Genomic DNA, 19,075 nt, shown 5'->3' with positions numbered 1-19,075 from the left:
GTATATATAAGTTCTACAAATATTATTATTATATAATGCTTGATGTGTCAATTCAACATGAACATAATTTTTCTAAATTGATTTTATATGTTGGATAAAATTACACCAAATTTAGTTAATTATGATCTAATTATTAAAATTAAAAAGATTAGATAACATTACAAATTTGTAAAAATGATTAAATTATTTTTATGATTAACCCTTTCTTAATGAAACGAAAGACTCTAGAAATCAGTGTTAAAGAGAGAGAAATACCTATTGTCGCTGCCTTTGCTTTCTTTGTGCTATCACCACCATGTGGCACTCGACTCAATGGTTGAATTCCACTGTGATTTTGCGATAGGGTTTTTAGCAATTGATTCATTGAGTACTCATTTTTGTGTTCAAATGATCAAAACCTAGAAATGAGTTTGAACTCATTTGAATCCACATGCAGGCATAGATGAACATAGAGAAAGACTAACTAATTTAGGAACCCAACCAATGATGAAAAAGAGAGATATGGCGGTAGTCTTTGGTGAATGGAGGTTGGTGACGGTGAATGAAACAGATGACGACGACCAATGGTGGTGGAGGGAGAGATGGTAACAACCAACTTTGTAGGGTATTGAGGAGAGAAATATGAGAAAGATAAGGAATGATCATGCTATTTGTACATTAAGGACTATACACGCACGTGTAAATGATTAAAATATTTCTCGTACCTTATTGCCTTGGGTAAGGGATATTTTTATCATTTTAGTTGTATTGTATAGTTCAAGGAGTACAAATAATATTTTGAAAAATGAATAAAAATAGAGAGAGGATGAGTTATCTAAAATAAGAGAGAAAGTGGGAACATTTTTAAGTATAAGACAAAACTATTAGGATATTTTTAAAAATATAAGGTTGATTAGTATAATTTAAATAAATTTTAAGAGTGACTGTAAAATTTATCAAAAAAAAAATTTAGGAAACCATGGTCAAATTTACTTCTATCCTTCTTTTTGTTGTTAGTTTCTCGACGACTGTATTTAGGACTATTTTTATGTTGGGCTTTTTAGGTTTTTCATTTTTTTTTTTTTTGGGGGGGGGGGTGTTTGCAAGCTTTTTTTATTTTTATTTTTTTTATCAATGTACCACGAATGCGTTTTACTGTTTGGCCTCACGATTTTAACAAGTGATGTAAATTAGGGAATTTAGTAGTCAATTTCTATCTCTATCTTCTCTTCGTTGACACGAGGGTGATTTGATATTTTTTTAATTTTCAAAATAGTTCCAGACTATTAAGTTTTCTACCTTGATCAAAGTTCAAACATGAAATCTGATGGTCCAAAGAACAACACGCAAGCACCTATTTGTTTGCGGCCTTTTTGTCATAACCTAAGTGGTTGTTGAGAATCTATTTTAAATATTTTCTCAATCTTATGAATTGATTTTTAAGTTACTTTTGGGTAGCCCATTTGTCTTAAACTAGGATTCCTTTGATCCTTTGTTTCACCCCAATCTTAAGCCATCGAAGCTGCATCCGCCTTCATAACTTGTAGTCTAATATATATATATATATATATATATATGTATATATATTATATGACACAAAAAACGTATTGTGCAAGGTATTTCTGGCCTTAAAAACCATTAATTAAATTTCCTTCTAATAATTTTGGCTGAAGCTAGAGAGCTCGCCGTTCCTGTAACTTGAGCATGTGTGCAAGTGTTATTTAAAGCTTACTTCAATCCTTGATCAACTTAATTGTTTCTTCTGGGTGGGTTTAGATGAGATGAAAAGAATACATGTAAGATACAATAATCATGAGTGTGTCTGTATTAGATAGTCCACGTACGCACGTTTGAGATTATACATATATATATGATGTCAACTTCAATTAATTAAAGTTGGTTTAAATCGTAAGAACCTTTTTCTCGATCAATCCGCTTAACATACTGTTATCTGCAAATTACTTGTGCTAGACACTTAATTAGCTACCCAATAGGGGTTTTAACTTGTGAAAGGGAGGATGATGACTCCATTGAGAGACTGAAAGAATTAATGGGTTTCTTGCAAACTAATAATTTCCTATGTTCGGGGTTTGTGGATTGAGTGTTGGTTTAAAAGTAGCATGTGATATATATAAGCTTCTGATTGTGTTGAACAGTAAGCTAAGACTAAGAGTCTTGTATTCTCCAATAATGTGTGTGTAGTACATGTAGGAGTAAGATAAGGATGATTGCCAGCCAAAAACGTAAAGAAAATTAGAGATGGGTTTAGAATATAAATTAATTAATAAAAATACAATTTAGACACTGTTAAAGGACGCTCACTGATTATGATCAAATAGCAAATTTTTAGAAATATAACGGTACGTCTCTTTCCCTTTAAATCTAAATTCGGGTTTAAAATGCTTTTAGGCAATAATAATTCACTGGGGTTCATTGCTCTTTTGATTTTTTATTTTTTTTAAATTGAAAGAGAGAAAAAAAAGAAAGAAAAGAATGACGGATACAAGGGTCTTTTTATTTTTTATTTAATAATAAAAAAATCTTATAATTACGTGAAAGTTATTCTAATTTTGTCCCCTCTTGAAATGCAAATAGTATTTTTTTTTTCTTTTTTTTGTGTTAAATGAGAAATTAAGCCTAAAAGCCAATTATATATCTTGCATTGGGTAGCTCTATTTGTTCTTGGTCTTGGTTACGTGTTGGTAGGTTATTGAAACTCTTTCATTGCTTGTCCTCCTTATTCGGGAAATTTGGAAAAATAGGACTCTAATAAGACACTTTGAAAATCTTTGCAAAATTAGGATTTTTGAATTTTTATTGGACAAAAAAGTCCCCACATTAAATCAGCCAACTATAGAATCTTGTCAATCTCTATCCTGTCTTCTCATCTTCCCCTTATTCTTTTTACGAACATTCTCACTCGCCCGCATCAATTTGCTACTTCTTCATCAATCGTCTTCTTCAAACCCATTATTGTCTCCATACCAAGTATGTATTCGTTTTCTTATATTTGAAAATCTGTGCCAAAAAGAATGTTGGTAAGTTGAGTGATTTTACAGTAGTTTATGCTCTTTGTTGATTTTTTTGAATGAAAACGTAATGGGCTTGTTGTAAATGAATATGGCTATGGTTCTTCATTCAAAGCTCGATTGAGTGAACAGTATGTATTTAATTAGTTTTATCAAATATTGGTTGATATATTTGATAAGTCATGATATATTTAAACCGATATAGGTTAAAACACATGCACCCGCGAAAAATGTTTTGATATCGGTTTATATATCAGTATGAACTGATATATTGATAGCATGTTATCAGTTGATATCTTAGTTAAACCGATATCCTTTAACAAATGTATCCTTACACAACATATTATATTTACAGCAACAACATAAGAGATAAAAGACGAGAACGAGACTTGAAGTCATTCAAAAGTGGAGCGACTCCAATTTTGGGTTACACGTACCACATGTTGCCCATGTTGTCAACTTCAACTTGCCAAGATGATGTAGAGAAATTAGAGCGTGTGAAATTAAATAGTGGAGCTGGTTCTTTCAACTGATATCATTTGCATATGCTATCTATGTATAAATTGTAATGTAAACAGAAACTAAATAGATATATCAGTTATGTTGTATCGGTTGCATTTACTATATTGATATCTCTTTATATTTTGCAATGTAAACATGGACTTACCGACATGACTGCACGGATATTGTTTCCCAAACATTTTCTACGATATTGTAAGAATCCCTGTCCAAGGCTAACAATATAACTTTCTCGGGTATCTCAGATACTGGGGCAGGTTCATTCACAGACTCTGATTCACTATCTCTTATTACTAGTTTAGATTCCAAGTACATCTCTAATGCGTTGATGCCAAACAGATACTGGGGCAGCAATGCATTGGCAATTTGCTTCGAATTTGAACTAGTAATAGGACGTAGTGCAATAAGAGAGTGTGAATGAACCTGCTCCCGTATCTGAGAAGTCCGAGGAAAGTGATCTATATTGTTGGCCTTGGACTGGGAATTTTACAAATATTGTGAATGCAAATCGTACTTCTCCTAATACCTTCATTAGGAATAGAAAGCAAAAATTCGAAAGAGGCAAGATAAAGAGAGCAATGAGACAAGTTCTATGCAATGAGGATAAAGAGTTGTGTTAGAGACATAGAGAATGTAAAGAAGCTAGATCAAGACAAATGGAATGGTTAGAAGAGAAAAAGAGTTTTAAACAATATAAACAATTAAGGAGAGTAAATGACCATATATATATAGTTTTAGTTATGACTTCCCAACAGCCAATACAGTACATATAAGCTAGTGGCTTCCCAAGAAAGTATACCAAAAATTAGGCAGTCAAACTATTGCAAATCACGATTAATTATTGATTGGTTATACATCGATATGTGTTGACCAATATCATCATATAGTTAGAATAGTATCGGTTGTTTTACATCGATTCCACACTGATATGTTTGATACACATATATGTTTGACTGATATTCAGAGTTGGAATAAATAAGCTAGTGTCTTCCCAGGAAAACATACTAAAGATCGGGCAACCAAATTATCGCAAATCATGAAGTAATTATCGATTGATTATACATCGATATGTGTTGATCGATATCATCATATAGTTGGAGTGGTTATTTTACATCAGTTATACACCAATATGTTTGATCGATATTACATAATTGGAATAAATGAGTTAGTGTGATCCCAAGAAAGTATACCAAAAGTCGGGCAACCAAACGATCACAAATCACGAAGTAATTATCGATCAGTTATACACTGATATGTTTGACCCATAACATCATATAGTTGGAATAATATCGGTTATGATACATCGGTTACGCACCGATAAGTTTGACCGATATTACATAGTTGGAATAAATGAGCTAGTGTCTTCTCAAGAAAGCTAGCATACCAAAGGTTGGGCAACTCAATAGTTGCAAATTACGAAGTAATTATTGGTTTGGACCGATATGTTTGACCGATATCATATAGCTGAAATAGTATTAGATATGTTATGTCATATAGTTGGATTAAATGAACTAGTGGCTTCCCAAGAAAGCATACCAAATCATGAAGTTTTTATCTCAAAAAATTTCTTTTAATAATGCAATGAGACCTATTTTTTATTTTTTTTAAATTTGTCTTTTGATGTTCCCTTCCTGCCCTCACATGGTATCGGCTTGGACCGATATCATACAACAGTATAATAGTATCGGTTATGTTATATCAGTTTGATTTTATCAATATGGTTTATCGACTTAATTCTCATATGTTATCATCGATGTACATACTTCGTTTATGTAACTAATATGTCTGCACCAATATTAATCATTTTCCTTTGCATTTCCCAATATTTGCACTGAAAGGACGTCTACTATTTTACTGGACATAAATGTCCTTCCCGCTAAAAAAGATGTCTCATTCTGCTTAAACTTCTGTACATTTTTGTCTCTTGCTTCCTGGTTCAATACATAGTTGGAATAGTATCGATTATGTTATATCGATGTATAACTTATAGGGTTTGACCGATATCATTTAGTTGGAATAAATGAGCAAGTGGTTGCCAAAGAAAGCATACTAAAAGTCGGGTAACCAGATGGTCTCAAATCACAAATATATTATCGGTTTGGACCGATATGTTTTGATCGATATCTTATATCCGGAATAGTATTGGTTAGGTTATATCAATATGTTGATTGACTTAATTTGCATTTGTTATCATCGGTGTACATACTTCGTTTATGTAACCGATATGTATGCATTGATATTAATAATTTGCCTTTGCACTTCCCAATATCTGCATTGACATGACGCCTACTATTTTACTGGACATAAATGCCCTTCCTCCTATGTTGTGCCATGGAAAATGGGGAGAAAAAAAGTTAGAAATTATTGAGAGAAAAAAATGAAGGAAGGATGAAAAACTAGCGACAAAAGGATTGCCGCCAGCTGCCAACCTCGCGGCAACCTGCCGGGAGGGCTAACCTCGAGGCATGGGCTAGCTGTGAGGGCCAGCCTCGCGGCTGCTCGCAGTCTGGCCGCGAGAGGCAGTCTCGCAGTCGCATGCCGTGAGGAGACTCGTGACTGCTTGCAGGCTGGCCGCGAGGGTAAGCCTTGCCGCAAGCTACCCTGTAGCCCGCCGCGAGCAGCCTCACGACTGCTTACCGTTAGTTGCCTTGCGGTAAGTCCTGGCCGCAAGAGCCAGCCTCACGATAGCATGTCGCGAAAAACTTCACATCCAGGTAGCAAAAGCCTCTTCCCGATGAAGCCTAAGCTCCACTCATCAATTGCCACGTGTCAGCACTAGCCACCCTTGAGAATCGTGCCCTAAAAATACCCAGCTATAGGACATTGAGAGGGACTTCCAATTTTGGTAAAATTTAGACACTTTGAATGTATCCTTACTATTTTCATGAATAGTCATTGGGATTCGAGATTGACTTTGGCATTGGAAGGTCTTCGCGGGGAAAGATTCCTACGAGCCTTCTAACCCATTTTCTGAGCACAACAGGGCTAAATCCTTGTTGCAAAACCAAATCCTTATGGTAAGACCTTGCGGCGAGACTAAAACCTTACTGCGAGACCTAGTGGTAAAGGCAAATCCTTATAGCGAGACCTAATCCTTGCGGTGAGATCAAGTGACAAAGGCAAATTTTTGCGGCGAGACCCAATCCCTGCGGTGAGATCAAGTGACGAAGGCAAATCCTTGCAGTGAGACCTAGAGGCGAAGACAAATCCTTGCGGTGAGACTTAGCGGCGAAGGTAAATCCTTGTGGCAAAAGAGTTAGCTGCGAAACCTTGTGGAAAAAGAGCTAGTAGCGAAAGAGCTTGTGGCGAAGACTTTGTGGCAAAAGAGCTAGAGGTGAAGCCATGTGGCGAAAAAGCTAGTGACGAAGCCTTGTGGCAAAAGAGCTAGTGGTGAAAGAGCTTGTGGCAAATGAGCTAGCGGCGAAGCCTTGTGGCAAAAGAGCTAGCGGTGAAGCCTTGTGGTAAAAGAGCTAGTGGTGAAAGAGCTTGTGGCAAATGAGCTAGTGGCGAAGCCTTGTGGCAAAAGAGCTAGCGGCGAAGCCTTGTGGCAAAAGAGCTAGCGGCGAAGTCTTGTGGTAAAGAAGTTTGTGGCGAAATCTTTGCGGTGAGCATCCTAGCGTCGAACTTGCTTGAGGCAACTTCTCTTATAGCAACCTAACTTCACCCAACAACGAGCTCGAGTGGATCCCACATCACAAATTTTAATTGTTTTATTTTTGGCAACAACAACCTAAAAAAGGTATCTCCTACTACTTCAAGGATTTTTTTCAAGACCCTCGTTACACCAGATGCATGGTTCGATTCTGAAATAAGTAATTATGTACTTATGTAAGTGATGTTGTGTATCGGTTTATGTTTATCAGTGAATAACTGATATTTGTAATCAATTTTTTGGTTGATTTTTGTGTATCTGTTTATGTTTATCAGTTAATAATCGATATTCGTAACCAATTTTTGGTTGACTTTTTTGTATCAGTTTATGTTTATCAATGAATAACCGATATTCGTAACTGATTTTTTGTATCAGTTTATGTTTATCAGTGAATAATCATAACTGATTTTTGGTTGATTTTGTTGTATCGATTTTTCATGTCGATTTCAAACGTATATATAGTAACTGAAATATCGTTAGATATATTTATCTGTCTAATTTGAATTTCATATTGCTGATTGACGTTTTGTTTAAATCCTTGTAGCAAATGGATAGCCACGTGTGCATGTTGAATAAAAGAATGAACGAATCAGGACCTTACAATGATAGTTTATCATTAGTTGAAAGCACATTTGTTATAAGTTCCGTAACAATAAATATGTGTCAATTATTATGTAGAATTTACCTTTTTAATATCATATTAATCATTTGTGATTTTAACTGCACATAACAATCATTGAAAATATAACTGACAATGACAACTACCTTAGAAGAAAAAGAAAAAATGATAAATAATTATGTAATTCTTTTATTTCACCAATTTTCCCCATATATTTACATAGTTGTATTAAACATTTAAATTTATATTATTGTAATAAACAAATAAATTTACAATCTTTTAATACTTGTATTAACATTGGAGCAAGTATCAAATATAACCAAATACATATCGGTGTTGGATGCACATGTTCTTCTTGTAGAATTTTATCAAAAACGAATACAAAGGGAATCGGTCGATCATATCGATTTATGACCGATTCTACACAACAGATAATGTTCTATACACAATGCAATTGATACACATATATCGGTTATATGAATGAAGTTTGTAAAACCAATGAAAACATATGCAAAAGGAAACGACCGAGGTAATTCTGTTTACATAAATGATATATTGATAGCAAGTTATCGGTTGATATCATATTTAAATCGATATCCATTAACTGAAGTATCCTTACTCAACCGATTATACTTACAGTAGCAGTAGAAGAGATAAAAGACGAGAACGAGCCCATGTTGTCAACTTCGACTTGCCAAGAGGATGCAAAAAAATCTGAGCGTGTGAAACTAAATAGTGCAATTCTTTCAACCGATATCATTGGCATCTGTTATCTATGTATAAATTGTAATGTAAATAGAAACTAAATAGATATATTGATTCTTTTGTATTGGTTACCAACCAATATTAATTGACCGATATACATTTTATTTGCTATCATGATATCTCTGTATATTTTTCAATGTAAACATAAACTTACCGATATGACTACACCAATATTGTTTCCCAAACATTTTCTACGATATTGTAAGAATCCCTGTCCAAGGCTAGCAATAGATCACTTTTCTCAGACTTCTCAGATACTGGGGCAGGTTAATTCATAGACTCATTGCCTCCTATTACTAGTTCAGATTTCAAGTACATTGCCAATGCGCTACTGCCAAACAGATACTGGGGCAATAGTGCATTGGCAATGTACCTGAAATCTGAACTAGAAATAGGACACAGTGCAATAAGAGTGTGTGAATGAACCTGCTCCAATATCTGAGAAGCCCAAGGAAAGTGATCTATATTGCTGGCCTTGGACTGAGATTCTTACAAATATTATGAATGCAAATCATACTCCTCCTAATACCTTCATTAGGAATATAAAACAAAAAGTTGAAAGAAGCGAGATAACGAGAACAATGAGAATAAAGAGTTGTGTTAAAGACAGAGAGAATGTAAAAAAGCTAGAGCAAGGAAAATGGAATGGTTAGAAGAGAAAGAGAGTTTTAAACAATAAACAATTAAGGAGAGAGTGATCATATATATAAATATATAGTTTCAGTTTTGGCTTCCCAAGAAAGCATACCAAAAGTTGGGCAACCAAACGGTTGCAAATCATGAAGTAATTATTGATCGGTTATACACCGATATGTGTTGACTGGTATCATCATATAGTTGGAATAGTATTGGTTATGTTACATCGGTTACACATCGATAAGTTTTACCAATATTACACAGTTGGAATAAATGAGCTAGTGTCTTTCCATGAAAGCATACCAAAGGTCGAGTAAACAAACAATCGCAAATCAAGAAATAATTATCGATACGTTACAGACCGATATGTGTTGACTGATATCATAATATAGTTGGAGTTACATGGGTTACACACCGATATGTTTGACCAATATTATACGGTTTGGACCGATATAACATAGCTGAAATAGTATTGGTTATGTTATATCAGTTTATAACCGATATTGTTACACCCTTAACTCGCATGAACATAAAAACGTAGGGTAAGCGGTCAAATTTCTTCATAAATTTTTCTTTCTTTTGTTATATATACATATACATATATATGTGTGTTAAATATAACTCTTATACTTTTTGAAAAACAAGAGGTATATGTACATATATAGCTTTCAAATATCAGGAATACAAGAAGTTTAAAACTTTATTTGAGAATCTTAGATGAAAATTCCAAAAACACTCTCATAATCTCATGGCTTCAATTGATTACAAAATTAGAATTTAGTGTCAAAGGAAGTGGGGTTTTTCATTTATAAAGGGACGATAAGGATACCTGAATTTGTCAAGACAAAAAATGTAACATAAACCACAAAAATAATCTTTTAAACAAGGTTTCTCATAACATTTAGATAAACATTGGTAACTTAATACAAGAAACAAGACTCTTAATAGTAAAACCTGCTTTCTTATAACGTTTAGAGTTTAACTTTGAAAGCTTATTTCAATAAAGGAAAGAAAAACTAATTTTAGATTCATGAAAATTCCTTTTTGAAAAAGCCACCACGTTTCACATTCGTCCTCCAATCTCCTCATTCGCTATTACCTAGGAGAAAAAATATGGGATGAGATTCATGCGAGTCTCACTAAGTACAAGAGAACCATTATATGTATTTAATAAAGACATGACATAACATAACGTAACATAACATATGGAGACACGAGAGGTTCCACCAACTAAGGGGGCACGAACCCTCGTGCGTAGCGCTACCAAGCTTCGGTCCTGAGACTTGCGTGAACATAAACATAACATGGGGGACCACATAACATGATTCATGAGCATACTTAAACATCATAAATAGTTCATAATGTACTTACCTCAACTTGGTTGGTTAAGATTTTTCTAAGGTTTAAGGTCTTCACACCTTAACGGGTTTGTTTCTTTGCAGAAAACATGGGTTTTCATAAGTTAAAATTAAATTGTTCTTGCATAAAGTTATAGGGCATTTAAATAGGAGGAAAAATGAAAATTTTCGTGGGAAGAGAGGTATCCACGCGCCCCAAGAAGAGGTTGTGCGTATTTTCATGCGCTGGAGGTAGATTTAACACCCTTTCGTATTTTTGTCATATCTCCCTCATTTTAACTCCGAATCGACTTCCGTTTGAACCTACAGACTCCTATTTCAATCCTTTATATGATTATGGAAATAAATCAGACTTATCTCTTTGATTTTGTGAATGTCACAGTAGTTCTTTGACGGTTGTCCGCTTTTCATCAAGCCTTTGCCTCTCCTTCGCTTTCTCCCTTGTTTTTCACCAACTTCCTATCCTTCTTTTTACAGAACTTCCCCCTCACAATCAAAATATTGTTTCCGCATCCAACAATATGTGGCTTACATATTATACCAAGTATTGTACTCTATCTTCTTCTCGCACTAGTGCGACATTGATAGCGTATTGAGACACTCCTAAGTAGGTGATAAGCTTTTCTCCTTCTTTTGGCTTAGACATAAGCGGGCCCGCCCCATATATTCTTTCAACTGCTGAAAAGCGACCTCGCATTCTTCCGTCCATTGGAAATTTTTGACCTGCTTCAACATATTAAAGAATGGAATGCATTTATCAGAGGCCTTGGAGACAAACCTGCTGAGGGTGGCGATTTGGCCGTTAAGGCTCTGCACCTCTTTTATCTTGCTCGGCGACCTCATGTCAAGCAGAGCTCGAATCTTTTCTGGGTTTGCTTCAATCCCCCTCTCGTTCACCATGAAGCCCAAGAACTTTGCAGAGGCTACACCAAATGTGCACTTGAGTGGATTTATCTTCATTTGATATTTCCTTAAGATTTGGAACATGTCTTCTAGGTTGCGAACATGGTCATCCACTTGCTGGGATTTTACTAGCATATCATCCACATAAACTTCCATGGTTTCTCCGATCAGGTTCTTGAACATCATGTTAACCAAACGCTGGTAAGTTGCTCCAGTGTTCTTTAATTCGAAAGGCATTACCTTGTAACAGTACAACCCTCAATCTGTAATAAACAAGGTGTTCTCCTCATCTTCGGGTTTCATTGGAATCTGGTTATACCTCGAATAAATGTCTACAAAGCTAAGGAGCTGGTGACTGGCCGTTGCATCCACGAGCTAGTCTATTTTGGGCAGGGGAAAACTATCTTTTGGGCAGGCTTTATTTAGGTTGATGAAGTCCACGCAGGTCCTCCAGTTTTTGTTCTTCTTTTTCACTAGAACCGGATTAGCTACCCAGACCAGGTAATGGTATTCTCTAATGAACTTGTTCGCCAACAGTTTGCCCATTTCTTCTTTCAAGGCCGCATAACGCTCTACCGTCATAGGCTTTCTCTTTTGGCAGACCGGATTGTGGTTGGAATTTATGTTGAGCCGATGCATTATCACATCCAGATCTATCCCCACCATATCTTCGTGGTTCCAGGTGAACATATCTAGGTTTACCTTAAGAAAGTCGGTCAGTTGAGTCTTAACTTCGGGAACAAGGTCCTTACCCAGCTTGAGACACCTTTCGGCATCAGTGCTACTAACCACAACATCTTCTAGCTCGCCTACAGGGCTTGTAGCTCAGTCACAATCCACCTTGCATGGATCCAGGTCGTGACTGACTCCTTTCTCGCTTACACCTTGCGATCTTCCTCGTGAGACAATGTTGACTTTCTTTCCTTTGAATCCCATTTTCAGAGCCTCCTTGTAACAACGCCTCGCTGAATATTGTTCACCTTTGATGCATCCAATCCCATTCGGAGTTAGGAATTTGGCTGTCAACGCTTTTGTTGAGATGACCAAATTCAAGTCGTTCATGGTGGGTCTCCCCATGACAACATTATACGCGAAAGGGGAGTCAATGATCAAGAAGTCCGTCATCACAATAGCTTGGTGGTCTTAGTCCCCAATTGTAAGTGGGAGGCTGATACGTCCTGTGGGGATCACTGCATCTCCAGTAAATCCATAAAGTGGCTTCGGGGACGCCCTTAGTTGGCCTGACCCCAGGCCCATTTGGTTGAATTATCCTCTATACATTACATTTACTGAGCTGCTTGTGTCAACCATAATCCTTCGCACTTCAACGTTTCCAATTCGAGCTCGGACCACAAGAGCGTCGTTGTGGGGCCAATGCACCTTTCTCGTATCCTCTTCTGAAAAAACAATGTCACTGGGGGTTGTTCTGGCTTTCTTCGACGGAATTCCCTGTTCACCATATCTAGCTAGTAAGAGGTGACTGGCCTCTCGTACATAACGTTCGTGCGACCTAGACTTGCGTTTGGGCCAACGTCCTAACTGCATCCACAAACTGCCTGACCGTATTCTCCAATGCCTTTTGACGTTGCTGCTAGGCTTGAACTGCCTCTATCCCTGGAATAGGGTTCGCCGACTGACAAGGAACCCACGAGAGGATCCCTGAGATTGTTCCAGCCAATGGGGGAACGAAAACGGTTGCAGCAGTCACAGCCGCACCCCTACAGGCAGAATTTCCGACGGCCGATTAGCATGATCTTCGGGTTGATTGGCCGCCACTTCTAAACTTCTTGTATGTCTCCCCCTTGCCATTGACGTTGATCAAAACGGGTTATCCTTCTAGAGCCAAAATGTCAACGTTCAGAAATAGTCGACCGAGATTCGTCGGCCCGTATTGATTTAGTAATCACAAATATGAGGGGAAGAGAACAATAATGCCATCAGTCGAACAATATGCAAGAGTTTTTACGTGGTTCAATCAGAATGGTGCCTAGTCCACGACTGCTCTCTGATCATGTTTTGCAGAGTAACAGTATATATATTTTTTATTATCATCCTCTTCGTACAATGACTTTTGATCCCTTATTTATAGTGTGGGATATTGACAGTTTACACAAAGTTTAAAGTAGTGGGCCATATCGTGAGGGACAATATGTCATTATCTCCATAAAATAGGGAGTAAAAGTTTCGCACCATGTGAGGACTAGTTTCCACGGATAAAGACAAATAGACATCAAATCCGGATGTTTTACCTCATGGTCTTTTTGACGAGCTGATCGAGTTGACCAGCGAGCTGGAGCCATCGTCGGGAGCTTGCTAGTCATAGTAACCAGAGCTCGCACTTTAGCAATTATGCGACCTCACAGAGATAGCGTCGATCTTGGGCCCACTTGACTTGGAGAGGTTGGACCTTACCATTGGAATATTCCTTGCCCACAACAATCCATACAATAGTCCAAGACAATTCAGAAAATACCTGTAATAATAGGAAAATAAATAAATACATAGATGGAGAGAAGACGATTGATGTGCAAAAGCAGCAACACTTAGGAAAAAACAATAATGAGTTTGAAAAAGACGATTGATGAGGAAATAGCAAATTGACGACAGACGAGTGAGAATGTTCGTGAGAAGAAGAAGGGGAAGAAGAGAAAATAAGATCGGGATCGACAAGATTCTATTACTGGCTGATTTAATGTGGGAATATTTTTATCCAGTAAAAGTTCAAAAGTCCTTCTTTTGCGAAGATTTTCAAAGTGTCCTTTTTTCCAAAGTTTCATAACGAGCGTCCTATTTTTCTAAATTTCCCTCCTTATCCCCATGTTTTGAGAATTGCTGGTATTGTTGTTCCCCTTTCACATTTGGCTGGATCTTCTTGTTTGCGGCTCTCAGGACCCTGAAAATCTTTGCTTCTAGGGTAAATTATATGAAACCCCTCTGCACTTAGGGTCATATGCAACTTATGCCCCTATACTTTCTATTGCATCAAAAATCCCCTTACATTTTCAAAATATTGCAATCAGCCACAATTTGTTATTATTTTACATAATTTTGTACAATAATCTACATACAAAATACATAATTCTACATATATAATTTCAATATATCAAAAAAATATAAAATTTTGCATTAATCAACCAATAGATTGCATAAAATTATGTAAAATAATAACAAATTTTGATTGATTGCAATATTTTGAAAATACAACGGAATTTTTTTATGCAATCAAAAATATATAGAGTAAATTGCATATGACTCTAAGTGCAGAGGGGTTTATATAATTTACCGGTGATTCTATAATTGTTGGCTAAGCTGCTCTTTAATTTTAAAGACGACGTCCGAGACTTGATGATTAATCAATTCCGTGCATGTTAATTAGCTGTATGAAGAGATGTCATCTGTGTACAGATCTTTTCTGTAAAATTTCTAACACTACTTGCCATGTATGAGCATTAATTGATCAGTACTCTTGAAAAACGAAGAGACTTGTGAATTAACATCCACCCACTGATCACTTCCACGAGTATGCTAACTATCAATTCTTCTTCACCTAATAATAATTAAACTAAAACAAGTCAATGATGATTAATCAACTGTTCTCCCTGAACTAATGAATCCGCTTAGGGACAAGAACTAGGGCCGATTTCTTCCTTGTGGCCAACCCAAAAATCTCCTCCATGTCCAAATCTTTAGCTTCTTCCACACCAGGACCTAATTCCCAGTCAAAGTGATACAAAATCCTGGCCAGCGCCATCTCCACCGTCGCCATCCCAAACCCAAATCCCGGGCAGCCTCTCCTCCCTCCCCCAAACGGCAGAAACCTGAAATCCTGCCCCCTGAAATCGGCGCCGTCGAACCTCTCCGGCCTGAATTCCAGCGGATTCTCCCAGCTCCCCGGATCCCTTCCCATGGCGTAGGTGTTTATCAGAACTCGGGTTCCGGCGACCACCTCGTAGCCGCCAAGGTTGCAGTTCTCCATGGATTCTCTGGGCACGAGGAGGGGCACCGGCGGATTGAGCCGCATCGTCTCCTTTATCACGGCTTTCAGGTAACAGAGATGGCGGAGATCAGCCTCCTCCACTGTCCTCGTTCCGGCGGCGGCGGCTGTTTTTCGAACTTCTTCCTGCGCTTTCTTCAGTATTGTTGGGTGCCTGGCTAGCTGGGTCATGGTCCATTCTAGGGTTGACGATGTTGTGTCAGTTCCGGCCACGAACATGTCCTGTAAAATCGTTATCCATTAATTAGTATTAATTAATTGAACGGAAACTGTTCGTTTATTTGCTTATCACACTATTAATCAGTATTATTATTTTGTTTAATTACTCACCTAATTAAACCGAGTAAAGAGAGAAGATGTTACTTATCTTGTCTCCTCCTTTGTCTTCCATGGATGCAAGACTTTTGCCTTTTAAGTTTGGCTGATGTTACTATGTGCAATGCAAGTGTCTAATTTGTAAAAAAAAAAAAAAAAAAAGAAGCAAAAATCAAGCAATCTGGCACAATTATTATGTAAAATAATTTCAATAAATATATTCATATAAATGATAATGTAAATAGCTAATTATGTAAACTCATTGATTATGAATGCCCTCTTCTTAGTTATTCGTAATCAATAATAGGTTGAATACAGAAGAGAGAGAGAGAGAGAGAACCAGAACTAGAGCTTTGAGTTTATCATCTGTAATGGGAACTTCCAGATCGTCTCTTCGTTGAACCCGAAGCAACACGTCCACGAAGTCTTCCTTCTCATCCCCAGTAGGCCCAGCTCTCTCTCTCTTCTTCAAATGTTCTCTTATTATATCATCGCCAACCGTCCTCAGCTCCTCCAAGTTCTTCTCCAGCCGCCGCTTCATCCCACTCGCCCAGTTCACCCACGCCCATCCCGGGAAAAAATCGCCCCAGCAAAACCCCGCCAGCAATGCCTGCGTTTCCGTCAAAACCGCCGCCAAATCGCCAGTCTGCTCCATGAACCGCTTCCCGAAAGCCACCCGGCAAAGCATGTCGTTCGCCAGCTTGAAGAAGAGTTCGCTCATGTTGACTTCGGATCCGGTTCGATCTGAAACCGCGGATACTAGCCGGGTCACTTCCTCGTCCCGGACGAGTTCGAACGAGTTGACGCGCTTCGAGCTCAGCAACTCGGTGACGCAGATCTTCCTGGCTTGACGCCAGTAGGGGCCGTAGGGGGAGAACGTCACGTCGGAGCAGCCGAACGAGAGGTACTGAGCTGCCACGAGCTGCGGCCTGTTCGCGAAGACGTGGTCGTGGGTTTTGAGGACGAGTTCGGCGAGCTGGGCGGAGGAGATCACCACCGTGTCGACTCGGCCGAGTTGGAGGTAGATTATGGGACCCAGTTTCCGAGCCAGTTCGGCCATGGAACAGTGGGGCTTGTCGGAGAGGAGGTGCAGGTGGCCGATTATCGGAAGCCCGGGCGGCGATGGTGGCAGCGCCGCCGTCCGCCGAGTCGGACGTCGGCTCAACACGTAAAAGCCGAAGGTGGCCGACAACTGTAGAAGCAGCAAAAGGAGCACGTGAAGGGTAAAACCGTCCATTCACTATTTGATTAATGTAACAGAGTACTGTCGAAGAGACAAAGGCTCGATCTGGAGGGCCACGTACGGAGGCTGGTTCATATATAGATGTACGACGGCAGTTAATGCTGTGTGTCTTGACCACCGAAATAATAATACCCCTCGTATAGTCTCCATTTCACGATAGATTCAACGTTTGGTGCCCAGTGAGCGGCAGTGGATGGTGGTTGAGTCGGTGGACGGATGGCAATAACTGAGAAGTCGAGTGCCACGTGTCAATCGTCCAAAAAGATTGGTGGCCGGGTCCGGCCCGGCCCACCAATTTAAAGTCAGATCGGGCCTAGTTATATAGGCCATTGGCTGGCCCCAATCTGTAGAAATAGAGAGTTTTGAAAATTTTAAAATAAACTTGGTTTCAAAATATGTATTAATTAATATATTTTGCACATATTATGCATATTAATATAATATATAATTGATAAAACTTCATGCCACCTCAAAATTGAAATGCTGATGCTGCACTGCATTTCAATAACATTTATTAATTATATGTTAATATATTATCTATTAACATATTATATTTTACGTATTTACATTAATTTCAAAATGGTCAAATAATATTTGAAATTTATTTATGTAACGAGATATATATATGTTAAGGATAAATTACAAACATATCCTTTATAATTTGACCCTTTTACACAGATACCCCTTAAACTTAATTAATCCTAAAAGTCTTTTTACTTTCAATTTTTTTGCACACATACCCTCTTTATAAATTGTAAGTGGGCCTAATCACTTGATTTATTTTGAACTTTTTGTTAATTTTTAATTTAATCATATTTTGAGAATTATTTTAATTTATGTCTAATACTTTAAAATTAATTACAATAGTAAAGACATGGTGAAATGAATGGTGAAATGAGTTGGCACGTTGACTTGCCTTAATGTTAACTCATCAAGTCAATTCATTCAAAACTCTAAATCCAAAATCAACCAATTTCTTTGTAAGGACATAACTTTCTTACCCTTTAAAATTGATCTTGAACATATAAGAACTTTATAAACTCTCTAACCTCTCCAACAAATTATCGGTCAAATATCGATTAAGAGCTAATCTATTAATCATCTATCTTTAATACTTGGGGATTTCCATTATATTTCAAAGAGAACGCATTTTCTATTTTGAGAAATAATTTTTTAAAATGAGAAAAAAAACACATTTTTAATTTTCTAAAAACAGATTAGCAAAACAGAAAATTAAAAATGCATTTAAAACTCAAAACTAAAAATTAAAAAACAAAGAGAACACAGCCTTACCTTTTAGATCCATATAGATCATATTGTTGGATGTAATCATTATTTTTATTTTATTTATTTAGTCTCACTTGACTTGGTCTTTATATTTATTCTAATGCTTTTTTTTGTCTCTATTTTTCTTTCCAATAATTATGTTTTTTATTCACTTCTAATTCTGCCGATCTATTACTTTTCCAAAATAATATGGCATTTCTAATTATAGCTTTCCATCATTGTTTTCATCTCTTGATATTCTAGTAGTCTTCTTAATCAAGGTAGTTAAAATCAGGATTTTAAGTGGGATCGAAAAAGGGTTCGTAAAATCTAATTGTAAAATCGTAAAATTTTAAAGACAATTAAAAATATCTTTTAATTTTTATAAATATATATTTATAATAACATAATTTTATAAAAAAAATTAATATCATTTAATAACCTGATTATTCATTATTATAATTTAAAAGATAATGTTTCCAAAATATAACTCAAAACTAACATGTTGGTATAGGTAATTTAGAGGCAAAATATAACTTAAAATTCTTTAGAGGATGATTTCAATATTCTCTATTAAATTTAAGTTACAATTTATTCTTGAAGCGTAAAATTGTTTGGGGTCTCTGAAGTGTAAAATCGTAAAATTGTACATCTAAAATCGGGATTTTGTAGGATTTTATGCCAAATAAAATTTTACATAAGATTTGAATCGTTTGGGGGTTTTTGAAGCGTAAAATCATAATATCGTACGAGTAAAATCGGGATTTTAACAACAATGTTCTTAATACCTGTTTAGT

At 36.8% G+C, this 19,075-nt stretch overlaps 1 protein-coding gene across 1 annotated transcript; it reads right to left on the bottom strand.

Annotated features, from left to right (window-relative positions):
- Positions 1-14,830: 14,830 nt before the first annotated feature.
- Positions 14,831-17,109, bottom strand: LOC127796367 (tryptamine 5-hydroxylase-like). The gene is made up of 2 exons (XM_052328461.1): positions 16,110-17,109; positions 14,831-15,676 (listed from the first exon to the last, which is right to left on the bottom strand). Exons 1-2 carry the CDS (start codon positions 17,004-17,006, stop codon positions 15,065-15,067), a joined length of 1,509 nt encoding a protein of 502 aa, XP_052184421.1. The 5' UTR covers positions 17,007-17,109; the 3' UTR covers positions 14,831-15,064.
- Between the last annotated feature and the right edge of the window lie 1,966 nt (positions 17,110-19,075).

This window comes from Diospyros lotus, chromosome 3 (genome assembly GCF_014633365.1).
Source record: "Diospyros lotus cultivar Yz01 chromosome 3, ASM1463336v1, whole genome shotgun sequence".
In the NCBI taxonomy this organism is placed as follows: domain Eukaryota; kingdom Viridiplantae; phylum Streptophyta; class Magnoliopsida; order Ericales; family Ebenaceae; genus Diospyros; species Diospyros lotus.
This window is presented reverse-complemented; position numbering and strand designations above follow the sequence as displayed.

What these genes read in the sequence shown, in the direction of transcription:
- LOC127796367 (XM_052328461.1), bottom strand. Translation starts at nt 17,006, where the DNA reads ATGGACGGTTTTACCCTTCACGTGCTCCTTTTGCTGCTTCTACAGTTG. An exon ending in AACTCAAAGCTCTAGTTCTG is followed by an intron (nt 15,677 to 16,109) that starts GTTCTCTCTCTC and finishes ACGATTTTACAG; the next exon opens with GACATGTTCGTGGCCGGAAC.